Source organism: Mastigoproctus giganteus, chromosome 7, assembly GCF_048544385.1.
Source record: "Mastigoproctus giganteus isolate SK-2022 chromosome 7, ASM4854438v1, whole genome shotgun sequence".
NCBI lineage: Eukaryota > Metazoa > Arthropoda > Arachnida > Uropygi > Thelyphonidae > Mastigoproctus > Mastigoproctus giganteus.
Genome location: NC_143581.1, coordinates 163,658,580 through 163,683,168, shown reverse-complemented (window position 1 = coordinate 163,683,168; position 24,589 = coordinate 163,658,580). Strand labels below are relative to the sequence as shown.

The window sequence follows — 24,589 nt, the reverse complement described above, 5'->3', positions numbered from 1 at the left end:
CTGGACGTGTTTTTTCGTTTTTTTTTTTTTTTTTTTTTTTTTTGTAATTCCAATCAATGCAATCAACTGGAATTTGCATAATGTACACCCTTCTAGCTGAACCAGGCTGTTCCGGAGGTGCCCACTGATGCGAAAATAAAAGGATGTTAATAATAATACATGATTATTCTCCTCAAAGTGGATTGCCAGTAATATACTCGTACCACCAACAGAACTTAAAGAAAATAAATCGTTTAATAAAGCGCAGAACATTGAAACCAATATACTCGGCTGGCCAAACATTAGCATTTGAAAGCAATTCTTGTCATATGTGAAATATCTACATTCATCTAGTCTTACAGTTGCAGCTTGGTCTTATTATAATGTATATTGTCCTACTAAAATAAATAAACATTCTGTTTATACTCCGGGACGACAACCAAGTCAGTAGAGTTTACAATAAATCGTCAATACAAATATTCATCGTATTTAGTAATCACGGGCTTGAACCCCGATCCACTCAAGGAACGCATACTATGTACACTCGCTCCTGACCACTCGGCTACGTCAAGCCACTTGACGTAGCCGAGTAAGTCATAAGTCACTTGTATTTAGGAATAAATCATATTTACTCAAAATTAAATGTGCTGCACTCCTCCTTCGTGAGGAGTGCAGAACAAAAGTGAGCAGTACAGCACTAAAGAGAGCCCTCTAGGATTTTCCCAATTTCTTCATTCAAGTTAATCCCAAAGATGTAGGGTTGGATTGCAGCCGATCGGTTCTCAGACCATACGTTCACAATCGGTGTTGTGCTGTAAGACGCCTAACTGGGCAGGAAAAAAAATAATAAAATAATAATAAATAAATAAATAAATAAAACGCACACTAAGCTCGTCAGAAATCGACTAACTAGGCCACCATGTGAAAATTATAAAAATTCCTGCGTCGGTAAGCCTTCGAGCCCAGGCCTTTTCTATGCGATGGGAGAGGCCAGTGATTGTAACCAACGCGAGGGTTTAATTAAGGTATACAGACCCCCATCTGGTCTACGGCCTGGTGGAAAATCCCGAGTTCGAATTCCTTTCAATGACTCGAGGAACTTTTATGGATTGAGTTAGTCAGTCTCATGCGAGAGTTGAATGATTTTATTCTCCTAGAACAGGGGTCGACAACCTGCGGCTCTACCTTTTAGCCCACGTGAAGCACAATTTGAAATGGAAAAAAATCCAGGACATGTAGAGTGCACGACTAAAATGCCCTAAAACTGAAAGTGGGGATTTGGAGGGGTAAAAAGCTGCCTTGAAATTCTACACAAATGGATGGTGATAGATGAGTTGAAAAAGAAAGACCAAATTGTTTTCGATGCGTGGAGTAGATTACCGGACACGTATATAAATTTGAAAATATTTGCGTTTGGACTTCTCTCAGTTTTTGATTCGACGAATTTATGCGGGCAAACATTTTTGAACATGAACTATATTAAAAATAAATCAAGAAACCCTCTGAACAATGCGAGTCTCTCAGCATGTTTAAAGGTAAAAATTAAGGCATACTCGCCTGATATTGAGAGACTCGCTCAGTCAAGAAGTTCTGCAGCAAAAGTTACATTAATTCGTACCTATTGGATATTTTTTACGTGTTTTCAGTATTAATAAATATTTCAGAATATATATATTTTTTTAATAAAACATCTTCCCACTATTCCATTTCTTAAAAAACTCCCCCCTCCCCTCTTGAGCTGAGGCACGGCTCTTCTGATTCTTTTTTTTTTAATTAGATCAAAAATGGCTCTTGCCGACCCCTGTCCTAGAAACTGGAAAAAACGGAATTAACAATAGAAGTCCAATTATTTGGAATTTATGGACGATTGGAGAGTGCCATTTACATAGTTACAAGTTGGATGAGCGCTAATCGCACTGATGGTTATATTAATTATAAGAATAATGATCGTTCAATAATAGGGTTGATGTTATTATTATAATCCCTACCCTATATACCTAAATTTAAAGTTAAATTCCTTAGTCACACCATTGTTTACATTATACTTTATTTCCGTTGGCTTAATTTCAAATGAATATTTTCATATTTCTTGAAAACTAATCACCGATTGTGGTTTTAAATCGCCAATTATTGAAATGCAAAGATCATACTCCTTCATGAGTACATTGGATTTTCACCGTTTCCTAGGGTTCTACAAATATCCAGTTTTTGTTTTAAGTTTCACCGACTTTCTGAACTTTTTTGGATACCATAACAGATGGATGGCTTGTAAATATGACGATATAAATACTTCAAGTAACCGATACTTTAATGGCGGTTGGTGGGCGAAGGAGGACAGATCAGATGGATGGCTGCCGTATAGCTGATCTTTTATTGCAGTTCGTAAAATGAAATTGTGTGGAAAAATAATGGTTCAGTTGGTTCTTAGTTTCTAATTTTAATCTCTATATTTTGTAATGTCTGTAATTAATTAATTATATTATGTTCAGTTTTATACTTTAGGCCTTTTATGTATTGTAGTTTATATTTTAGGCTTAAGTTTCTATACATCTGTTTACTGGGACACTAAATGAAAGAAACACCTGGTTAAAAAATAGAAACTTTTAATATCGAGTATAACTGCCAAGGGATTTTAATGAAAAACGTCCACCACGTAAAGCACCAATGATCCGAAGTCCGCTTTGAATTCTTCAAAATAAGAAAATAGTCACTTATAATAAGCCTGAGCTGTCATTGCAATATCCGCAAATACTTCACACGAATGGCTTAAAAATACCACACGAACTTCAATTATAGTCGTTTAGTTTTCTATATTGCAGTGTTTCCCAATTTAATTTGGCCACGAAATCCTTTCATAATCTCTAAAAAATTAAGGAACCCCAATGGTATGCGTAGATAATATAAGGAACCAGAAAATAAGTCAGAATAAGTATGGATCAAAAGTAATAATACTTTTAATACTATTACTAATTACAAATTTTAATCATTTATAAAATTAACTTTTTTGGCGGAACCCACACTTTCACTTCACTGAACCCCAGCGTTCCGCGGAACACCATTTGGGAAACACTGCTGTAGTGTATCCACTTGTCGTTACACTCCGTTGACCACAGGTCAAAGTCTACTTGAAATTTCTCAAGAATACTTAAACAACATTCTTAAGGTGAACCTTGAAAATGGTGAGCCTGTTTATTTTGGAAAACAGGGATGTCAACCTTCTGAGATCACGTGCTGGAATTCTCCAACCTACGGTTTTCGATATAGCTAGGTGATCATAAGGCAGAACTAAAGTTAAGAACACGGAATTATATCTTGTACTTAATTCTAAAGTATATATAAAGCGAAATTATTGAAAGGGTATAGATAAGATTTCGGCGTAGTGCCGTTTTGGAGGTGGGGTATAGGAAGTAATACTATCCATTGGCCCGCTTTAACACCAAATTCTAATACTCACTTTTTTGGGATGCCAAAGACAAGATTTCTCCTCCTCCATCTGCCTTATAACCTCTGAAATTAATCATAACTTCCCAGGGATAACGTGTCCCAATACATGTCGGAAGATAGTGTATATACAGTACGTATTCATAAATACGGTTTGTAAAACAAAAGGTTATGTAACATTATCTTTCTCCTACTATATATTTTCACTTTACTGGATTAGTCTTTTAGGAACATTCCTTTTGGAAATAGTTAATCTCGATGCATCCTTGATCCTGATGCATCTTTAAACCTCAGTTTTTTTTTTTGTTTTTTTTATTATAAATAGATTAAAAAACTGCTGCGAACATCTGCCATGCATACATTCACAGTTCAACTCTCTCTTCTTTGGTCTCTCTCGACTTGCATTCTTTAGAGTAATCTTCTTTTACCATAACAAATTTATTCTGTCTTCCCAACGAGGAACCCTATCTCCAGCACTAGTCTGTTTGTTGTAGGGGTTTTAGGCCATATTGGGGCGTGTATATATATGTCTGCAAATTGCGTGCGTTCCTGGGTCGATATGCCTGCTTGCTAGGTGCAAAATCCGAGTTTCCGGAAGAGAAAACCGTGCTACCCTCGCCTGAGACCAACTAAACCAGCCACGTTGTGAAAAAGGCCCGTAACAATTTCTCACGTCATCGACGGGATTCAACCTCAGGTCTTTTCCACTCAGTGTGGCGATGGAGGAAATTCTACCAACAGTGCTGGCAGCGAGGACACAGAATTAGGTGTATAGATTCAACAACTTTTCATGTTTGGCATTACCATAAAACAAAGAATTAAATACGACACCAATACAAGATATACAAAATGGGGTACTGCAGTCTGCGTTTCAAGCAAAGAGAGACATCATATTTAACAAAATTCCCTTTAAGAAGTCACATGTCTGTTTAACTCAGGTACATCTGGTTAAATTCCCCCCCTCACGAAACAAATTGGCTCACCAGTTGTTGATCCTAGTAAAATGGCAACAAAAACGTAAAATTTTTAAAATCTACTATAAGAAACGAAAATAAATAAATACATACTTGTTATGTCTCTAAACATTTTTAAACAAAAATGATAGCGAGACTTCGCAAGTTTCATTTCTTCAAATTGTTCTTCATTCTTTGCTCATTCAGTTGAATATTAAATACCCATTTCTGAATATCGGGTTTTTAAAAACACCGATTTTTAAAATTCAGAAATTGCAACTGAAACTTTTCGATTTGAAATCCGATCTTTATTTCTTGTAATTTATCAAACTATCGAATCTTTGCTTTAATACTCAAAAGGTATATACGCAGGGAACAGTGGGCCATGAAAATCCCAACTGGATTATCATCCTCATATAGATAAATTCAGGAGTATGGCAAAGCCGCAGTCTTTCTGTCTAATATATTTATCTGTATAAATAACATGGTGGAAGAATGGAAAACGCAGAAATCCTTATAACATGGCCATTAAAAAATTTAACAATAAAACACCTTTAAGTGACTCAACTTACAATTTATAGAAAGGAGTGTAAGAAAGCAACGTATAATTTATAGAAGACAAGACATCCTAAATATTTTATAATTTTAACTCAAAGAGAAGATGCATAAGAACAGCTTCTGGCAATACAGACATCTACAGTATGACTGCGAGGCAGGGACACAAAGCAGGTGATCAAAGTAAGGGCAGCTGAGGTTAATTTCCTGAGACCGGCTGCTGGATACACAAAACTGATTAAGAGAAAAAAAGGAAATACTCACTGAGTTAAAAGAAGAGCTAATTTATAATAAAATGATGACTTAGGGGACAAAATGAATTGAGCACGTAGACACTCCAAATGGTAGCTGCCAAAGGAAATAACCACAAAAGAAAACCAAATTTTGATAGTTACCAAACGCCTATTTATTCAGATACATTTTCTTTTTCTAAGACATCAGTTTTACTTTTTCTTCGCTTTATGGCCAGATTAGTCTTGGATGAGGGTTGCACCCCACCTGCTTTCTTCCCTCCCAGAGTTTTTCATCCAGTAAAGGCCGGCAGATTCAAAAATAGCTCTTATTAAAAACAATGTTACTTTCAATAACGTATTTCTTCGGTCGGTCATCTTGATTGACATTTAGTGTAGGCCACGGATTGTCAGTAAGAAAAAATAAATAAATAAAAGGGGAAGAACTGATGGCACAGATCCTAATAGTATATCAATTTCTCTTTCGTATAAGACCGGAATGTGTGATTGGCAGCGTGAGTTTCCTGAAACCATACGTTACCCACACAGCTGGCACTAGACCCAGAGCAGCCTTTTTAAATACCCCTTCCCAACCCCATTCGATCTCGCTCGCTTACAAACTGACGAATGAGGTATTCCGAACATTTGCTAACTGGTTTTGAAAAACCACTAAAAAAATTATTTACTTTTTTTAAGAAATGAGAAACCGCTGCGTATCTAGAAAATAGCAGCTATTCAGATTTACAAAATGCGACTCTTTGCCTCCCCCTAAACTTGCTACTAAATTTATCAATTACGCAAATACTGGTTAAATGAAACTATATGCTACGTATTTGAAATATTTTTATATTTATTTCTTTTTTCGCTCATATTTCTTTCTTTGCAATTTACGTCTAAAAATAATTGTTCTTAAAATAAATGTTAAGGGGGAGTGACAGGAGATATATTACTGACTCTGAGCGAAGGACAGTGAGAATTTTATTCCATAATTTTAGAGAATTTAGTGCAGGTGCTTAGTCGATCATACTTTTGATTTTTTCAGTGTAGGTTGGAAATTATTTCAGTCAGGTTCATGTTTTAGTAAAAGTAAATTCATACGAAGTTCAAATTTGCACAATACCCGGTGCAGTCACATCGATTGCACATATGTAATACCGACTGTGGTCACATGATTTAGCAGACTGGAAACTATTTCTTAAGCTGGCTTTATATTTACTTTGTGATACTGTTTAATAATGGAAGACTGCATAATAAATCTCTTCGAAATCAAGTATCAACACTTAGGCCTTTATGAACTGCATGATCTTCAGTTTTCATATTTTTCTTTTGTAAGGTTTAATTTCGATATTTAAAAAATTATTTGAAAAGCAATGTTTCCATAATCCCTACTGATGAATATTACAGTCGTTTATGGCAAAAACGCTGTTTTACTAAAAAAAAAAATTATGTAATTTATAAGCGGATTTCAAATTGCTAATCCTTCTGATACTAGAAACCCCTAAAAAAAAAAATCAGTGAACTAATAAAGCTGCATTCTATGAACAATAAGTTGAAGAGGTCTTGGAAGCCTATAAGAAATATAATGCACGAATTATTAAAAATGCAATTTTTGCATTTCCATTTTAGAAACTTTTTTTTCAGGACATCAGTGACGAATAAGGAAAAAGATTTTATCAATATATTTCGACATTTTGTATAAAGGAGGTGGAATTAATGGTATTCGCAGAATACTGTTGGACAATAATGACAGAACCCTCAAATATTGATAACAAGCACAAATCATTGGCAAAAAAAAAAAAAAAAAAAAATAGTTTTCATATATGATTAAATGTATATCGCTACATCCTTCCTAAAGTGAGGCTTCCGGACATGTTGCCAGGACAGCTCATGAGGTTCTGTCAATGATATACAGAAACTTTGGAGGCGCCTCCGTAGCCAGGTGGGAAGGAGCAGCAGTGCGTAGCACACGCTTCTTGATTAGACCGGGGTTCGAGCCCGTCACCACCAAATATAGAGGATGCGGAAAGGTCAGGGAATGACCACCGCATATCCCGGAGCAATATGGCCTTAGTTGCTAATGCTCCTAAAAACCAAATAACAACAACAACAGAAACTTTGCTAGCATGGATAAGGAGGTGACTATCTCTTTGTATAAGACCACATCTTGGGTACTGTATACAGGTCTGGAGGCCTCATTTTAGGAAGGATGTATATCTACTGGAAGGGCAACCCGATTGGTGAAGGGAACAAAAGGGTGCTCTTACCTAGAAAGGCTTCAGTTCTGTAGATTGCAGTTGTTGTTATTTGGTTTTTAGGAGCATTAGCAACTAAGGCCATATTGCTCCGCATAGATTGCAGTCTCGAGACTAGGCACCTGTGGGTGGGGATCTGGTAGAGGCGTTTAAAGCTTTGAATGGACTGGGTAAGCTGAATGTTAATGGCATTCTTCCACTTGCTGAGACTACACACATGAGGGGGCATAAATTTAAGTTGAGTAAGGATAGTTGCAGGATAGATGTGTTGCCTTCAGCCAGCGGATGGTTGATTGTTGGAACAGGCGTCCATCTGTTCTTGTGGAAGTGGATGGTTTGAATAAATTCAAGGAAGAATTAGACAAATTCTTGGAGAGTATGGATGGGTGAACTGTGTAGAGGTTATATTATTTATTTATTATTTTATTTTATTTTTTTTTTTGTTGTTGGCTGATGCTATATAAGCTTGCTTTCTTGCATTATTTGCCGTTATTACTACTACAATACAAAAACTCGATATCATAAAATCCAGTCTGCCACTGATTACACTCATATTTAATAAAATATAAGTTTTTTAATATTTATTTAAAACTGTAAATACTATATTAAATGTCAAGCGCGCTCCTGAAATTATTTAAAAATTTTATAACCACCAACGAATTTTTATTTTATATATAAAGAGCAGAATACTTGATTCGAGTGAACCTTTCAGATTCCATTTGACGGGACGTAAAACAAGGTCATAACCAGGGCGAGGCACAAGCGGGACACTCGTCCCAGGCGCATCAAAACCAGGGCAAAAAACAAAGAATTAAAAGTTATTTATTATTACTTGTTTGTATTTTATATGTCAAAAAAATTAACGAGGCTACACGAATTTTGGAGTATTTCATTATTTATTTAGTCGCTAAATCAAAATAAATAAAACATGTATGGTATTATCACAAAATGATTAATTACTAGTTTGCCATCTGAGTTATATCTTCTTTCTGCTTAAACCTGAAGTTATAAATTATTAATGTATTTATTTATATACAGGTAACAGTTGTTCCTTGTAAGCAAACTGGTTGCTGGTTCAGCAATACGCTCACTTGATAAAAAGGTGTTTAATGATCTTATTCATTTAATATTTATTTAAGGGGCGAAAATATTTTATTTGTCCATACATATCTAGTTATTACGGCTCTGAAATAGAATACAACTAAGGGGTCGAATGAGGCCTAAATAAAGGGAAATTGTAGAAATGCAGGCGAGTGTTCGCGTGTATGGGTTGGGATGAAAATGAAACTTCGCGACTTTCAGCAAAGGTGACGTAACAAACTTTCTTCAAAATAAAGAATGGAAGATATCAACACCCTGCTGCTACGATTATTAAATTTTATTCAGGTTGATGTCGTATTTCGCTTTGTCTAAATAGTAGACAGTCTTTTGTGGTTTCGTTGCTTTTCTTTTCTTTTTCAACCCGAAATGCACGACCTTCCAAATGTCACCCTAAGTTGGCATCTTTGGTAGTTTTCAACAGCACCTAAAGAAACTTGCGAACTTAGTAACAAAGTGTCACGTTGCAAGGTCTATGTGGCTCGCTAAGTTAAAGTAATTTAAGCAGGTGAGATCTAATTGAAGCTCTGGCAATTCTCCGAAATCTGTTCAAAAGATTTCTTCCCCCATATATGCCACCGATTTCCTTCACAAAACGAAAGGTTCCAAAATAAATTATAACTTCTCCCCTCCCGCCCATACCATCTCTCGCAGACAAACACACGCACGCACAAGGAGAAAGGGAGAGACCAGTTACATATTCTTTCGGAACTCCTAGGACCTTCATTACCAGTTGAAAGTCTGTTTCAGATGGGCACAGATGAGGGGCGTATATTATTATTTAACCAAATATTCAGAATATTAATATAAATAAAACTTCACTAGATGAGGGCATAAATAGTTAAAACCGTGTTTTGTCTCGTAGGAACACCTCCTAATTAACAGCTCGTTATGTAGCAGCAAACTGGAATTACCAGTAGGATTGCCGCAACGGTTTCTGAATTCAAAACTAAGTCTTTATAGCTAACGGCATTTAACGTCATCCCACTTACCTGTAATCGGAACTGGGTCAGATATCGCAGTATCTGCACAGAAAAAAGTAGTGACGTCAGCGCTAGTAGAAACTGGAGTATTCAGAGTGTCATCCACTCTTTTCCTTCTTTCGACATCACCTGTGTGGGTGGGGCGATCCACAGTAGCCATTTCGGAATCAGCATCACATGTTTCGACTGTATCGGCACCCACAGTCGACACATGTACCGAAGGCCTGTACGTGTCGAAACTGATGCTGAAATGTTGTGTGTCCGTTGAGACTTGGGATAACGTTCCTAAACCGTCCATAATCATGCTTTTGGCTTTCTCTGTATAATCATCCAGCACAGTGATATGGGTCGTGACCAAAGTCAGGGGGGATGGAGTGGTGAAGACCAAGGTCCCTAAAACTATGTCACCTCTTTTCCAACTTCCCGTCCCTGGCGGTTAATGTCTCGTAATATTCTGAAGATGTAAGAATACAGCATTGCATGTTGTACCAGTACCTTAAACACGTCATTTCAGTGAACAACTCGTCTTTATAGTTCGTTGTTAGTGAATGAAGGACATCTAGTGAGTTCTTCCATATTTGGCAAGTCAGAACGTCTGTCTTACCAATCAGAGGACAGGAACGTGCAGTTTGTCATGACGACATGAACGTCAAAATGACGTCACAACATGAAAGTTTTCGTTCATTGAAGACGCCAGCCGACACTGTTATCATCTTCTGCAGTCGGCTACGAACACCACCTTCTTCACTTCTCGCTGCCAACCTTCACCCGCACGCTAAATATCGCGACGACACTAGCCGTTCTACCCGTTTCGTCCGTTAAGATGTCAATCCGGAGCACACCGTACTGCTGTGACCTCGTGCTGTACTGCGAATAATTCTCTCTCACTACTCACGACGAAACAGCGTCGATGTCCAAATATGGTATACGAACGTAACCGAAGACCACCGAAGTACGAACGTCACTTTAACGTCATGTGTGAAGAACGCTGGCGTCGTTTTGGGGAAGGTTGTTTCTTGGAACAAGTTCCCAACAATCTGCCTATTAAATTAATCCACACCTGTTTGTTTTGTCGTTAAATTATCCAGTATGGGCACAGTTTGAACAACCATTTGCTCATACAAGAAAATGAATGGTCGCTAAGATAAGATTGGTTCGTATTATTACTGTGTTTGGGAACCTGAAGCGATAATATTAAGGAAATAAAATGTACTCGAACAAAAAAGGGGGGAAAGGAGGGGAGGAATCCAGCGGGTTGGTTAACGGGCAATAAGGAACGTAACATTGAAAAAATTCTGCCATACTGAACTGTATTAAATTCTTTCAGGAGTTTAATACAGTTTTCGTCATCAATTATATTAAATGTGGTAGCACTTGACTTAAAGATATAAATGTCGATAAGCAAAACTGTACAAAAGTTAATAATCAGTCGAATAAAATACAGAGGCATTATAACAACGAAAGAAACATCAAATAAAGATTGTCGAGCTACTTTACCATAAGAGAATTTTCTACACAGCAGTGAGGTAAACCCAGCAGAAAGTTAGAGTACGTGTATGCATCTTAATCAGAATTAGTTTTACAGGTTAGACTATAGGTGAGAAGAGCTCACTGTTTAAGTAATAATACTTCCTCGAAGGCTTTTATGCAATACCTTGAGCGCAGTTAATTTACATTTCATGATCGAAGTCAAACACGCATGCGCTCATAAACGATAGCATGATTTTAGAGATGTTTCTATTTGTATGGTTCATAGCAATAAGAGTAAAAAGCTTTCACTTTTAAGATGTAGAATACTCTTTCCTCTCTTTCTTATACATGAAAACCCTAACCCAGATTACGTGTTTGCCCGTAATAAATAACTTTTTAACTTGAACGACCGCTATAAATGCTCATTAAAAGAATATAATTCTGCTTCAAACAAGAAGTTCCCTTAACATCCTCTTTGAAAGATATCCGATACTCCAGCTTGTTAATGTATTTTCTGTTACAGTTTTGAATATTTATAGCTGAAATAAGCACGCTTTTGGCACATTAAATCAAAGTTAAAGAAAACTTTCATTTCCTCTAACCTATGTTTAGTATCAAGTGCTGTGATCTCCTTGGACAGATTTAATGAAGGACAGGAAATGGAAGAGTTCAGTATTTCGAGCACTTTCGAAATTAAAAGTAGTTTTTAAAATTCTAGGAGTGTACCAACAATGGGCCATTATTGATAACAATAGAATATTTGCATACAGTGGTCTCTGACATCAGTCAATGGCCGTGAACAGTATTATTAAAGTGAGTTTTGTGATTGCTCAACTGACTTCTATTTTTTTTTTTTTTTTTTTTTTTCTTAATGGCGTTTCTTTAATATCATGTTGCTTGTTGATGCTCTCTCATGATTGAGAGCCCGTGACCTCCTGCACAAACTATCCCAGTAGTTCTCTGGTGAAGGACATAATGGAGCACTTTCTTATTACCTTCTGTGCTGCACAGAGCTTCTTGTAAATTGATTGTTCAAGATCGGAGTAAGGGTAAAAGACAGATGTAGGGATACCCAGGGGAAAATCTTGCTTCTTGAAGCCAATTAATCTAGCCTTTAGGGAGAAATGATGGAAAATCTTAATAAATCTTCCTAAATTCGGATGAGTACCACCGACTTCGAATTTTAGTAAAATCCAAAGGTCAAAATAGCAAAAAAATTACCTCATGCGGTTACAAGATACGAAAGTTGTTTTGTAACAAAGCAACCTTCTCGCTGCCTGTTCTCCACCAGCTAATAACTGGAGGGAGTCTGAGTACTGTGTATGCGAGAGACTATTCAGGTCATGTCATGGTTCTGGATATATTTTTGCCGTGTGTACGCCATATCCAAAAATTTCGCTTCTTTATACAGCATATCCCCCCCTTTCTAACTTTACTTTATCCACTGAATGTGTCATGAATAGTCAGCTTAATAGAACAAAGTTAACTGCGAAAGGATCTAAACCTCTCAAAAATTCTTCATTCATTTCACAAACATACGTGGTCTCGGTTCCTGAAACCAAGAAAGCTCCGGTCCTGATGGCATTTCTCCACTTGTTTTCCAAACGTGTGCTCTGAGCTTGCTCCTGTTCTTTGTTGCCCATTTAGGCTTTCTTATTTCACAGGTGTTTTTTCCTTCTTGTAAATTTGCTTATATCCAGCTGGAAAAAAAGGATGATAAGTCTCTTCCATTCAATTATCGCTGAAGAAATCCATCAACTATTAAACTATTTCGAAACTTTCCATGTAATCAATGATCGCCAGTACGGATTCCATCAATGCCCATCCACTGATGATATATACAGTATTAGCTTCTGTTAGCCACCTGTACACAAATTCAATGGAAAAGTTTGATGAAACTCAAGCAATACCGCTTGACATTCCTAAAGCTTTTGATGGAGTTTGGCACAAAGGTCTTCTAAACAAGCTCTCATCTTATGGACTGCTGACCGCAGTCCATAAGACGCATTTTTTTTCTTTTTTTTGCAATTGGTATCCAGTTTTCTCACTGATTGCTCTCTGCAGGCAATGGTAGATGACTTTCTGTCTTCTAACTCCTCCATTAATGCTGGTGTTCCTCAAGGTTCTTTCTCTCTTTCCTTTCCTGTTGTATATTAATAACCTTCTTTCATTGACTAGAAAGCCCATCCATAGTTCTGCTTATGATAGCATCTTCCAGTTTGAGAAACATTGATCTGCACAATCCGCTTCAACTTCTCAAATATCCACCATAAATTCCTTAAATGCTGATCTCAAGATAATTCTCCGATAGGACAAAGATAATTTAGTTAATTTCAATCCTTCTAAAACTCAGTTCTATCTTATATCTCGCAAAGAGAATTCTTCTACTCCTATGCTTATCTTCGATGATACTCTGATTTCTAGACAAGATCACATATCTCTAATGGGGATTACCCTGACTATTAATTTCTCTTGACATAAGCACATCACAAATATTGCTTCCTCTGCATCTAAAAAAACTGGGATTTCTCTTTCGCTGTCAGCGTTACTTTTCTTCTAAGCAACTACTCACACTGTACAAATCACAGATCTGCCCTACCAATGTGCAAATGTATCTCCCATACATAAGGGTGGTTCTAAAAGTGAAGTGGGAAATTATCGACCTGTCAGTCTGACTTCAGTAGTAGGGAAAATCATGGAGGCATTGATCAAGGGTGGAATTCAGGATCATTTGGATCGAATTGAAATTCTCAAGGATACTCAGCATGGTTTTGTAAAGGGAAAATCATGTTTAACAAATCTGGTTCGCTATTTCGAAAGGGTCACTCACGAGCTGGATTTAGGGAATAATTTCGACATTGTTTATTTAGATTTCAGCAAAGCTTTTGACTCATTCCCACATGAGCGGTTGCTTTATAAGCTGGAACAGGTTGGAATCACTGGGAAAATCCTTAGATGGATAGAAGGATGGCTTCAGGGCAGGAGGCAGAGGGTTGTGATAAATGGCTATTCCTCAGATTGGGTTGATGTAAGAAGTGGGGTTCCCCAAGGATCAGTATTAGGACCACTGTTGTTTTTAATTTTCATAAACGACATTGATGAAGGGATAGAGGGCGTGATGTCTAAATTTGCAGATGATGTTAAAATTGGTAGAGTAGTTAATGATCACTGTCAAGCTGAGCTTCTTCAGAGAGACCTAGATAGACTTCAAGAATGGTCAGAAAAATGGCAGCTGTGCTTTAATCCAACAAAGTGTAAGGTATTACACCTGGGAAACAGTAATCCCAAAAAAAACTTATTCACTTGGTGGAGTTCAACTAAACCCAGTACTGGAGGAAAGGGACTTGGGTGTTACGATACGGTCAGACAAGAAATTCTCTGAGCATTGTAAACAGGTTGCAAGGAAGGCCCATGGTGTCCTATCGATGATCTATCGAACTTTTGCAAGTAGAGATAGGGACGTGATAATCCCATTATATAAGGCCTATGTTAGACCACACTTGGAATACTGTGTTCAAGTATGGAGACCGCACCTAAAGAAAGACATCGAGCTTCTTGAAAGGGTGCAAAGAAGGGTAACTCGCCTGGTGAGATCGGCAAAAGGGCGTCCTTATGAAGAAAGACTTCGAATATGTGGGTTGCAGAGTTTGGAAACTAGACACCTTAGAGGAGATTTGATTGAGGTGTTTAAGGCTCTGAGAGGCATCAGTAAACTGAATGAGGACAAAATTTTCAAGATTATAAATGATGCTAGAACTAGGGGACATAAATTCAAGTTACGCGGGGAAATGTTTAGATTGGACTGCAGGAAGTTTTATTTTAGCCAGCGAGTTATAAATTACTGGAATAAGTTGCCTTCATGGGTGGTAGAGGCCGACAGTTTGGGGAAATTCAAAGGCCATCTGGATAGTACTTCCGGGTAAGGGAAGCGCATAGGATGATAGGATTAATTTCCTTTTTATTTAATTTTTAATTTCATTTTATTATTTTTATTTATTTATTAATTATTATTATTTATTTATTTATTTAATTTTTGTTTTTATCATTGTTTTGTTCGGATTTTTTTTTTTTTTTTTTTTGGCTGGTGCAGCATAAGCCATAGGCTTTCTTGCACCATACGGCCGTTACTAATACTAATACCACGGAATATTGTTCCCACATCTGTGACGATGCCCTTAGTAATCTCTTCCAGGTTTCTGGATCCATTCAAAAAAAGGACAGTCAGGTTAATTAATGATCCATCTCTTACCAAGTCTCTCCATCTTTGTCTTATAGACGTTCTGTTTCTGCTCCATCCCTTTATGCAGATACTTATATGGGCACTGTTCTTCCGACTTGGCATCTGTGATAGCCCTACTTTCTTCCAAATCAGTCTGAATACGTGCAGCAACTAGTCAGCATCCATTTACTGTCCAAATTCAAACTCACAGAACTAACTTTCCTTCATCCTCATTTATCGAACACACAGATGCCTCGTTTCTCTTTAACCCCTGTTTTCTGGAATAGAAGTTGAAGAGATAAGGAATAAGGAAGGTTTTCAACCTTCCTTCACATGTATTTCTTGAAAATTTACAATTTACAGAAACTCAAGTCTGATCTCAACAAGTTTCTTTTGTCTTCTCAGCCTTCAATCTACGGTATTGCAAGTTCCAATACCTTTCGTGTTTGGGGTTTTCATAAAAAACAAAAGCAACGTTCTTCACATACAGCTAATTTACATGTATGAATTATGAATTATGCTATCCTCGTAAAACACTGCGCCTGTAGTGGAGTCTGGAGCGCCCTTGAAAATACGAGGCAGAGAGTGCAATTTTCGTGTCGGACCGTACCAATATCCGCAGAAGGTCTCCAAGGTGAACAGCCTCAACTCGATAGAATAATGTAGGTAAGAGAAGTTAGCAAGACAGATCCGTAACCTTGGGACACTGACTCTGAGGACTGAGTAGATCAGGCTGGGGTCCGAAGCGAATATGGCACTACACTGAATACAGGGTGCAGAATCATGTATTCAGTTTAATATATGATTTTCACTCTTGGACAGCAATTCTGCTAGTGGGTGTCATGTTGTCTTACAATCTATATTAGTTAACTAGAAAAAATATCTACAAAAATCTTTCATTATTAACATATCATAACGTAGGGTGAGTCACAAATATGTATAAACACTTTATTATACTGTATCTCAGAAAGTTTACTAAGAAAATATGAACCAAGAAAGGGCTTCTAATAATTATTTACACATAGAAACGTGGATGCTTTACAGAAGTTACGTTAGATGCAAAAATGTCTGCCACTAGCACATACACGAGTGGCGTGTTTCCCAATGTACAGCAGTGCACACTTCTGCTGTAATTTTGCCTTCTTCCTGTTGTTTCATCGCCCACAGATCTGGCAATGCTTTGATTTATGAGCGCACACTTTATTTGTCAGGTGTTCTAAATAAAAATGCATATGGAACATTATCTTGTTGACTTATTTATTCAATTCATGTTAACGAATGATTTTTCCCCTAAATAGTAAGTTTCCAGACTTACTATTGGCAAAATGATGGGAAAGTAAAACTTATTCGGCATCACCCAATAAATAAATAAACATATAATATAATTTCAAACATTTCCAAAGATTTCACCCACTTCACTTTTCCATTCTTTCTAATAATTTTGTCTAATCCTTCTTTAATTTATTCAAAGTACCCCATCCACAACACAAGGTGGAAGCCTGTAGTTATCAACACGTCTATGTCATTTCCTTGACTAAAGGCAAATTTTCACATCTCTTCTTCGATCATCCGTTTTTGGAAATTTTAATTTATGTCTCATGTGTGTCGTCCTAGAAAGGGTAAGGATAATATCAGCATTTTTTAGTTTATTTGCCCCTTTTAAAGTCTGCGCTGGTAGCACAGTAGTATTGTCTCCGTCCTCCCCACACGAGGTGGAAAAGGCCCGAGTTCGAATCCCGTCGATGACGCGAGGAACTTTTATGGGCTTTATTCACTCTGTGACTGTGTTAGTCAGTCTCAGGCGTAGATAGCAAGGTCCCCCTCCCCCGGAAAAACTGGGGTTTTTGGTCCAGTAAAGCAGGCATATCGACCACTAAACATTTACAGGCACAATACACACGGGTAGTTGAAAGTTACTTTCCAGGTGACCCTAATATAATAGTTTTACCTCTTTTAAAGCCTTATACACTTCAATTAGGACACCACGCAAATGTCTCGTTTCCAGACGCTGCAATTTTCAGAACCGAGTCTTTCTTGATAAGCATTTCTTTATGTACCACAACTAATCTTGTTGCTCTTCTCTGAACCCTTTCTAACAGATCCATATCCTTCCTAAAATGAGGTTTTCAAACATTTATGCAAGAATCAAAATGTACCCTAACTATTGATTTATACCATTGGACACCTCTTTGTTCCATCTGGCAGAATTCCTGTATATCATTGACAGAATCCAATGAGCTGTTCTAGCAGCTTGTCTGCATTTCTCGAAATACATTGTCATGTTGCAAATTAATCTTAGGTCTTTATCATTGTTAACTAATTTGAGTTTTGTTGCTACCCAAATGGTGTTATTCTAGGATTATCGAAACCCAGAATCCAGTATTTCGAATTTATTTGTGTTAAGTTAAGCTAATGTATGAACATTAACTATGGTCTCTACATCTTTTACAAAACAGAACCACAATCTGGAAAGATTTTTGCTTTACACAACTCATAAGTTAGTAAATGATAACGAAATCGCCATGTGTATCAATGTAACTGATAAATTTCCTCATTCTAGCGTTGTCGCCAAGGTTTTCAATAGTAAGGTAAAAAAACAAAAGGTAAAGTGCAGCCATTATCAACCCACTGCAGGATGGAAGCCTCCTCAACAATTCATGTTAAGGGAAATGGACCATAATCGGCCACGTTGGTCTATTGCGGGTTGGCAGATCGACCGTATTTAGCAGTCAGGGACTTGAAGCCCGATCTTCTCAAGGAGCGTGTGCTACTGCACTTTCGCTCCTGACCACTCGGCTAAGGAGGCCTCACAATAGTAAGGTGATAGGCCCAATAGTAGATAATTTATTATTTTCATTTGTTGCCTACTCTCTGTATAACACTTAAATTTAAATTAAGAATCATCCATTCGTGATACATGTAAACCCTACGTAAGCTTTAAATTGTAAAATTTTGTAAAATTAGTTTTGGAATGCTTGTGATGCAGTGTTATTTATTTTTGCAATATTAATTTCTTTGTTACCCCTTCTGGCATGTGCCAGGGCTTTAGACAACCTTTAGACAACGCAATCATTTTTGATGAATGATAATGAACTGGTATTTATTTATTTAAACCTCAATTGCCATTTTCAGTCCATATACCTAGTTCAACTAGATATTGAAGAAGGATACACTGGTCAATATCATTAACCACCCCGCCCACAGTTATTTTAGACATGAAATGCAAACTTAGACATCACACTGGAAATTCCTACATGAATCTTTATCTTTCAAAAAGATTAGAAACAATTAAGAGCCAAACATTAACACGTAGAGTAGTCTTAGAAACAAGGGCGTGCACAAACACACATGTCATTAAATAGTCATGGAGAATACCGTGCTTGTTTCCTACTGATGTTCTCAACGTCTCTGCTATTTGCCTTACTATTGTATGATGATCTCTCACGATTACAAAAGCAGTGCTTATGGTTTCTCTGGTGACAGCAGTGGCTGGAGCTCCAGGACTGCCGATTTTTGTGACTGAATCACGTCCATCTTTAAACATTCTAAATCACCTGCGAGCTGTGCTGTATGGAAGAGTATATTTGGTCTTAAAGACCAAACCAAGCTGCATTTCTAGCTTTTCTAGCTGAGTTGCAGAATAAATTCTGCAACTCAGCTAGAAATAGCAAGCAGTACGGTTGTTCATGAAAAATTATGATTATTCTTTATTGAACAGCTCTTGTAATTAAGTTCCATGTATAGTGCAGTTCAGCCATACTGCGGCATTATTCTTTTCTTTTCTTTCTTTTTTTTTTTTTTTTTTATGAAACCCCCAAACATGAAAGTTATTAAATTCTTTAGTACTCAGTGAGGTGAAGGCTGAGAAGACAGAAGATACTTGTTGAGATTAGACTTCAGTTTCTGGAAATGTATGCAAAGGAAAATTTTTCTGAAGAACAGGAGGAGGAAAAGTGGGTTCTGTGAGTTCGGAATTAGACACTGAATGGTCGCTGACCTGTTGCGGCACGTTTTTTCGCTGGTTTGAAAGTGAGTGAGAGATATTACAGATGCCAATTCATAAGAATGGTGCCCATGGAAGTATCTATAGAAAAGGCGCGCAGCAAAAACTGATTGTATATGAGTCAGAGATTTCGTAAGAGACGGGCCTTTAATTAACTTGGTTGTCCTCTTTTGAATAGAGTCTAGAAAATTGAGAGAGATTTTGGAGGTACCAGATGCAGAACAATATTCCACGCATTGGAATATTGTTCAGATATTCCAATATTCCAGGACAGATTTGAGATTTTGTATACAGTGAGTAGATGCTTAGAAAAAAGTAACGCCTAGAGCGAAAGAGAAAGCACAATTTTTTTGATACACAGGAAGCGATATTTGTGATGATTTATTCCAAGGGAGTTTAGAAGAAGTTGGGATAATCTTTAAGAGACGTAGAAATCGAAATGTCATCGAAGATGAACATAGGAGCAGTAGACACTTTTGCGAGAAACAAAACAGGACAGAGTTTCAAGAGAATTGAAGTTAACTGACTCGACGTCGCTTCATTAGACAAGACATTCGAAAAACTGAAGCTGTTTGCACGCAGGACAAGGTTTCTCAGACTGGACTGCAAGGCAGAAGTGAAACAATCAGAAAAACTGTGGAGATGATTTCCAGAGTTTTGCTGATTTCAGTGGATGTCGCTAAACGAACGTCATTAATATACAAAAGGAAAAGAGTGGAAGAAAGAACTGAACCTACGAGTAACTCTTGCACATACCTTAAGAGTTCTTATCCGTTACCCCAACTGGACGTATTATCTAGATGTTCTGGGGGCAAAGACGTTTCACGTGAGCGGGTAGCTAATATCAGGGAAGAGAGCCTAAAAAACTTCAAGGGTTGTGTTAGGGTTGTTAAATATACAAGAACAGTAAGTCTTAATTGTTTATATAGTAATGTTAGAAGTGTCGTCAATAAAATGAGCGAATTCGAATTGCTGGTTAAAACAAGTAACGCGGACATAATAGGGCTTACAGAGACGTGGTGCCACCCGGAAATTGGGGATGATGAGTTTCAGTACGGCTTGTATAATGTATTTAGGAAGGATAGAGTAGATAGAAGGGGTGGTGGGGTAATGCTTCTTATCAGAAGCAGCCTGAGTGCGACGATAGCTTTCCCGGATTCAGACATTTCACATGCTAGTATACAAAGTAGAGTCTGTATGGTGTGAGATAGTTGGAAACAAAGGTATAATGCGAGTAGGAGTAATCTAGAGACCAGGTGATTGTGAAGATTATGACAAAAGCCTCTACATGCAAATGGAATGGGCAAGTAAGCGTCAATGTCTTATTATGGGTGATTTCAATTTGCCTCTAATTGATTGGAGTAAATGGGAAGGAAACTCGACATGGGGAACAAAATTTTTAAATCAACTAGATGACTGTTATTTGTATCAACATGTCAGGGAAAGTACTAGAGAAAAGAATATCCTAGACCTCATCATCACACATGAATCAGATGACATAACAGGGCTGACAGTAGAGGAACCAGTAGCAGGAAGTGATCACGGAGTTCTACGGTAGATGATGACGAGAGAGGTAGCAGAAGTAAAAGGCAAAGGAATGGGTTTTAATTTCAGAAAAGGAAATTACGATGCCTTAAGGTACTACATGGCCTCTATTAACTGGGTAGATATCGCGCTGAGAATGAATACAATTGAACTGTGGTACGCTTTTAAAACATTAATCACAGATGCCTTGAATGCGTATATACCATTAAAAAAATACTCCACGAGAAGGGTTCCAAGTTGGATGAATAGTGAAGTTGCCACATTACTTGAGCAGAAAAAGGTGGCATGGAAAGGTTACAGAGCAATAAAAAGTACTGAAGCCTATAACAGCTACAAGGTGATGTGTAATAGAGCCACAGAAAAGGTTCGACAGGCAAAGGCAGTTTATGAGAAATCATTAGCAAACAGAGCAAAGAGGGGGGATAAGGAATTCTTCACATATATAAATGCCAAGAAGAGCAGGACAAACCAGATCGGACCTTTACGTAAGGAAAAGGGGATAATAATAAATACACCAGCTGCCGTTGCAGATGAACTCAACAGTTATTTTGCATCGATATTTACAAATGAAAAGCCTTTTGTGGCAAAGGGAAATTGTGGGAGCGAAGTTAAAAAATATGTAATTAATGATATTGAAATTTCGCAAGATTATTTAATGAAAATTCTTTCGAGCCTATAGACCAGTAAGGCTCCTGGAGTTGATGGAATATACCCTATAATCTTAAGAGAGGCGGCAAGCGAGTGCATTGAACCATTGAGGCTAATTATGCGAGCATCACTAGACTCTGGGGAGATTCCCTTGGATTGGAAAAGTGCAAATGTATCTCCCATACATAAGGGTGGCTCTAAAAGTGAAGTTGGAAATTATCGACCTGTCAGTCTGACTTCAGTAGTAGGGAAAATCATGGAGGCAATGATCAAGGGTGGAATTCAGGATCATTTGGATCGAATTGAAATTCTCAAGGATACTCAGCATGGTTTTGTAAAGGGAAAATCATGTTTAACAAATCTGGTTCGCTATTTCGAAAGGGTCACTCACCAGCTGGATTAAGGGAATAATTTCGACATTGTTTATTTAGATTTCAGCAAAGCTTTTGACTCAGTCCCACATGAGCGGTTGCTTTATAAGCTGGAACAGGTTGGAATCACTGGGAAAATCCTTAGATGGATAGAAGGATGGCTTCAGGGCAGGAGGCAGAGGGTTGTGATAAATGGCTATTCCTCAGATTGGGTTGATGTAAGAAGTGGGGTTCCCCAAGGATCAGTATTAGGACCACTGTTGTTTTTAATTTTCATAAACGACATTGATGAAGGGATAGAGGGTGTGATGTCTAAATTTGCAGATGATGTTAAAATTGGTAGAGTAGTTAATGATCACTGTCAAGCTGAGCTTCTTCAGAGAGACCTAGATAGACTTCAAGAATGGTCAGAAAAATGGCAGCTGTGCTTTAATCCAACAAAGTGTAAGGTATTACACCTGGGAAACAGTAATCCCAAAAAAACCTATTCACTTGGTGGAGTTCAACTAAACCCAGTACTGGAAGAAAGGGACTTGGGTGTTACGATACGGTCAGACATGAAATTCTCTGAGCATTGTAAACAGGTTGCAAGGAAGGCCCATGGTGTCCTATCGATGATCTATCGAACTTTTGCAAGTAGAGATAGGGACGTGATAATCCCATTATATAAGGCTTATGTTAGACCACACTTGGAATACTGTGTTCAAGTATGGAGACCGCACCTAAAGAAAGACATCGAGCTTCTTGAAAGGGTGCAAAGAAGGATAACTCGCCTGGTGAGATCGGCAAAAGGGCGTCCTTATGAAGAAAGACTTCGAATATGTGGGTTGCAGAGTTTGGAAACTAGGCACCTTAGAGGAGATTTGATTGAGGTGTTTAAGGCTCTGAGAGGCATCAGTAAAATGAATGAGGACAAAATTTTCAAGATTATAAATGATGCTAGAACTAGGGGACATAAATTCAAGTTACGGGGGGAAATGTTTAGATTGGACTGCAGGAAGTTTTATTTTAGCCAGCGAGTTATAAATTACTGGAATAAGTTGCCTTCATGGGTGGTAGAGGCCGACAGTTTGGGGAAATTCAAAGGTCATCTGGATAGTACTTTCGGGTAAGGGAAGCGCATAGGATGATGGGTTTAATTTCCTTTTTATTTATACTTTATTTTATTATTTTTTTATTTATTAATTATTATTATTTAGTTATTTATTTATTTTTTTTTGTTTTTATCATTGTTTTGTTCGGATTTTTTTTTTTTTTTTTTTGGCTGGTGCAGCATAAGCCATAGGCTTTCTTGCACCATGCGGCCGTTACTAATACTAATACGAGAACACTAGCGTAAACGGAGAAGTTACAAGACAGACAGCTCTCATCTTATGAGAGCTCTATCTTCAGTCGGCAGTCCATAAGATGTGAGCTTGTTTAGAAGACTGATATAAGAGTTAAAAGGCGACGGAGAGTTGAATGTGGAATCCATGCAACATTGGAAGCAAAAACAATAAAAAAAATTGCCATTAGAAGCTAGTCATAACAGGCTGCGTCACCGATAGGAAGAGAACAGGAAGGCCATCAACCTCAAAGACTCATAGCATTGTGACAGTGATTGAGATTTTCTCAAAGAGCCCACAGAAATCAGTGCGTGAAGGAACTCGTGAAAGTGGGCTCTCTTGTTATGCAGTTGCGACCATCCTCAGGAAAGAACTGTCTTTCAAACCACGAAATCCACATTATTCAGCAATTTTTTCCTGGTTATTGTGACCGAAGATGAATATGCAAAAATTATGTTGGTATGGAGCGAAGAATGGACAGAGCTGTTTGATAATATTGTTTGGAGTGATGAGGCTGTGTTTAACGTTGGCAGTTTTGTTAATCACACAACTGCCATTATTATTGGACAGTCATTCATATCTAGAAGACTAATGTGATTCATTCCCCTCCTTCTGCTGTTTATATAAGTAAAAGTCTGCGCGGGTAGCATAGTGGTATGTCACCGTCTTCCCCACACCTGGTGGAAAAGGCCTGGGTTCAAATCCCGTCGATGACGCGAGGAACTTTAATGGGCTTTTTTTCATTCCGTGGCTGAGTTAGTCGGTCTGAGACGTAGATAGCAAGGTTTTTTCCCCTTCAACTGGGGTTTTTTCGTCCAGCAAAACAGGCAAATCGAGTAGAGAACAAACGCAATTTACAGACATATTACATAAACGGGTATAGGTAAGAAATTACAGGTGGCCCTAATATAATAATTTGAATTTTTACATAAGTAAAGAAGTCTTGGCTGCTCATATCTGCCTTAGCTCGCCTAACCTCCTTTGACTTGATTGCAGAATAGTTTATATCTGCTGTAGACTTCCGTATAACCTGATATTTATATGCATCCCACGCATTTTTCTTCTCTGCCATGAGCCTTATCAGTTTATCTAACATTCACTTAGGTTTAAGTTTTTAACAGTATCTCTTAGTTGGCATAAAAAGCCTACTAACTTTTATGATCACGTCCCTGAATGCCTCCTATTTAGAATTTGCTGTTCGTAAATTTATCAGTCGGTCGTACTGCATAGAATTTAAAATGTGTTACGCCCATCTCCAGCAAAAGACTTAGAAATGTCTACAGAAAGTGCTTCAGTTTCACGAAAATTTTCATGATATTTGTCCAAAGGTGAACAACATAAGCCAATATACAGGGTCATCGAAAAAGGTATCCGTGATTTCCCTTTTAATTATCTTCGGAAATATTTGATCGATTGCTTTGATCGATTGCTGTGATAGTAGCAGCAAACAGTGTGGCCAGTAAGATGGCGACTGTGCAACAGAAAGCGCAGTGTGTGTTGTGGTACGCTGAATTTAA

The 24,589-nt window shown here is 37.6% G+C and overlaps 1 protein-coding gene across 1 annotated transcript in view; it reads right to left on the bottom strand.

Moving 5' to 3' along the window:
• Nucleotides 1-10,348, bottom strand: part of LOC150083308 (uncharacterized) — a 67,613-nt gene extending 57,265 nt beyond the window's left edge. Inside the window, exon 1 of the mRNA XM_090377964.1 lies at nucleotides 9,501-10,348. Within this exon, the coding sequence (XP_090234090.1) occupies nucleotides 9,501-9,795 (295 nt within the window). The 5' untranslated portion in view covers nucleotides 9,796-10,348. The remainder of the gene's footprint in view (nucleotides 1-9,500) is intronic.
• Nucleotides 10,349-24,589: the final 14,241 nt, after the last annotated feature.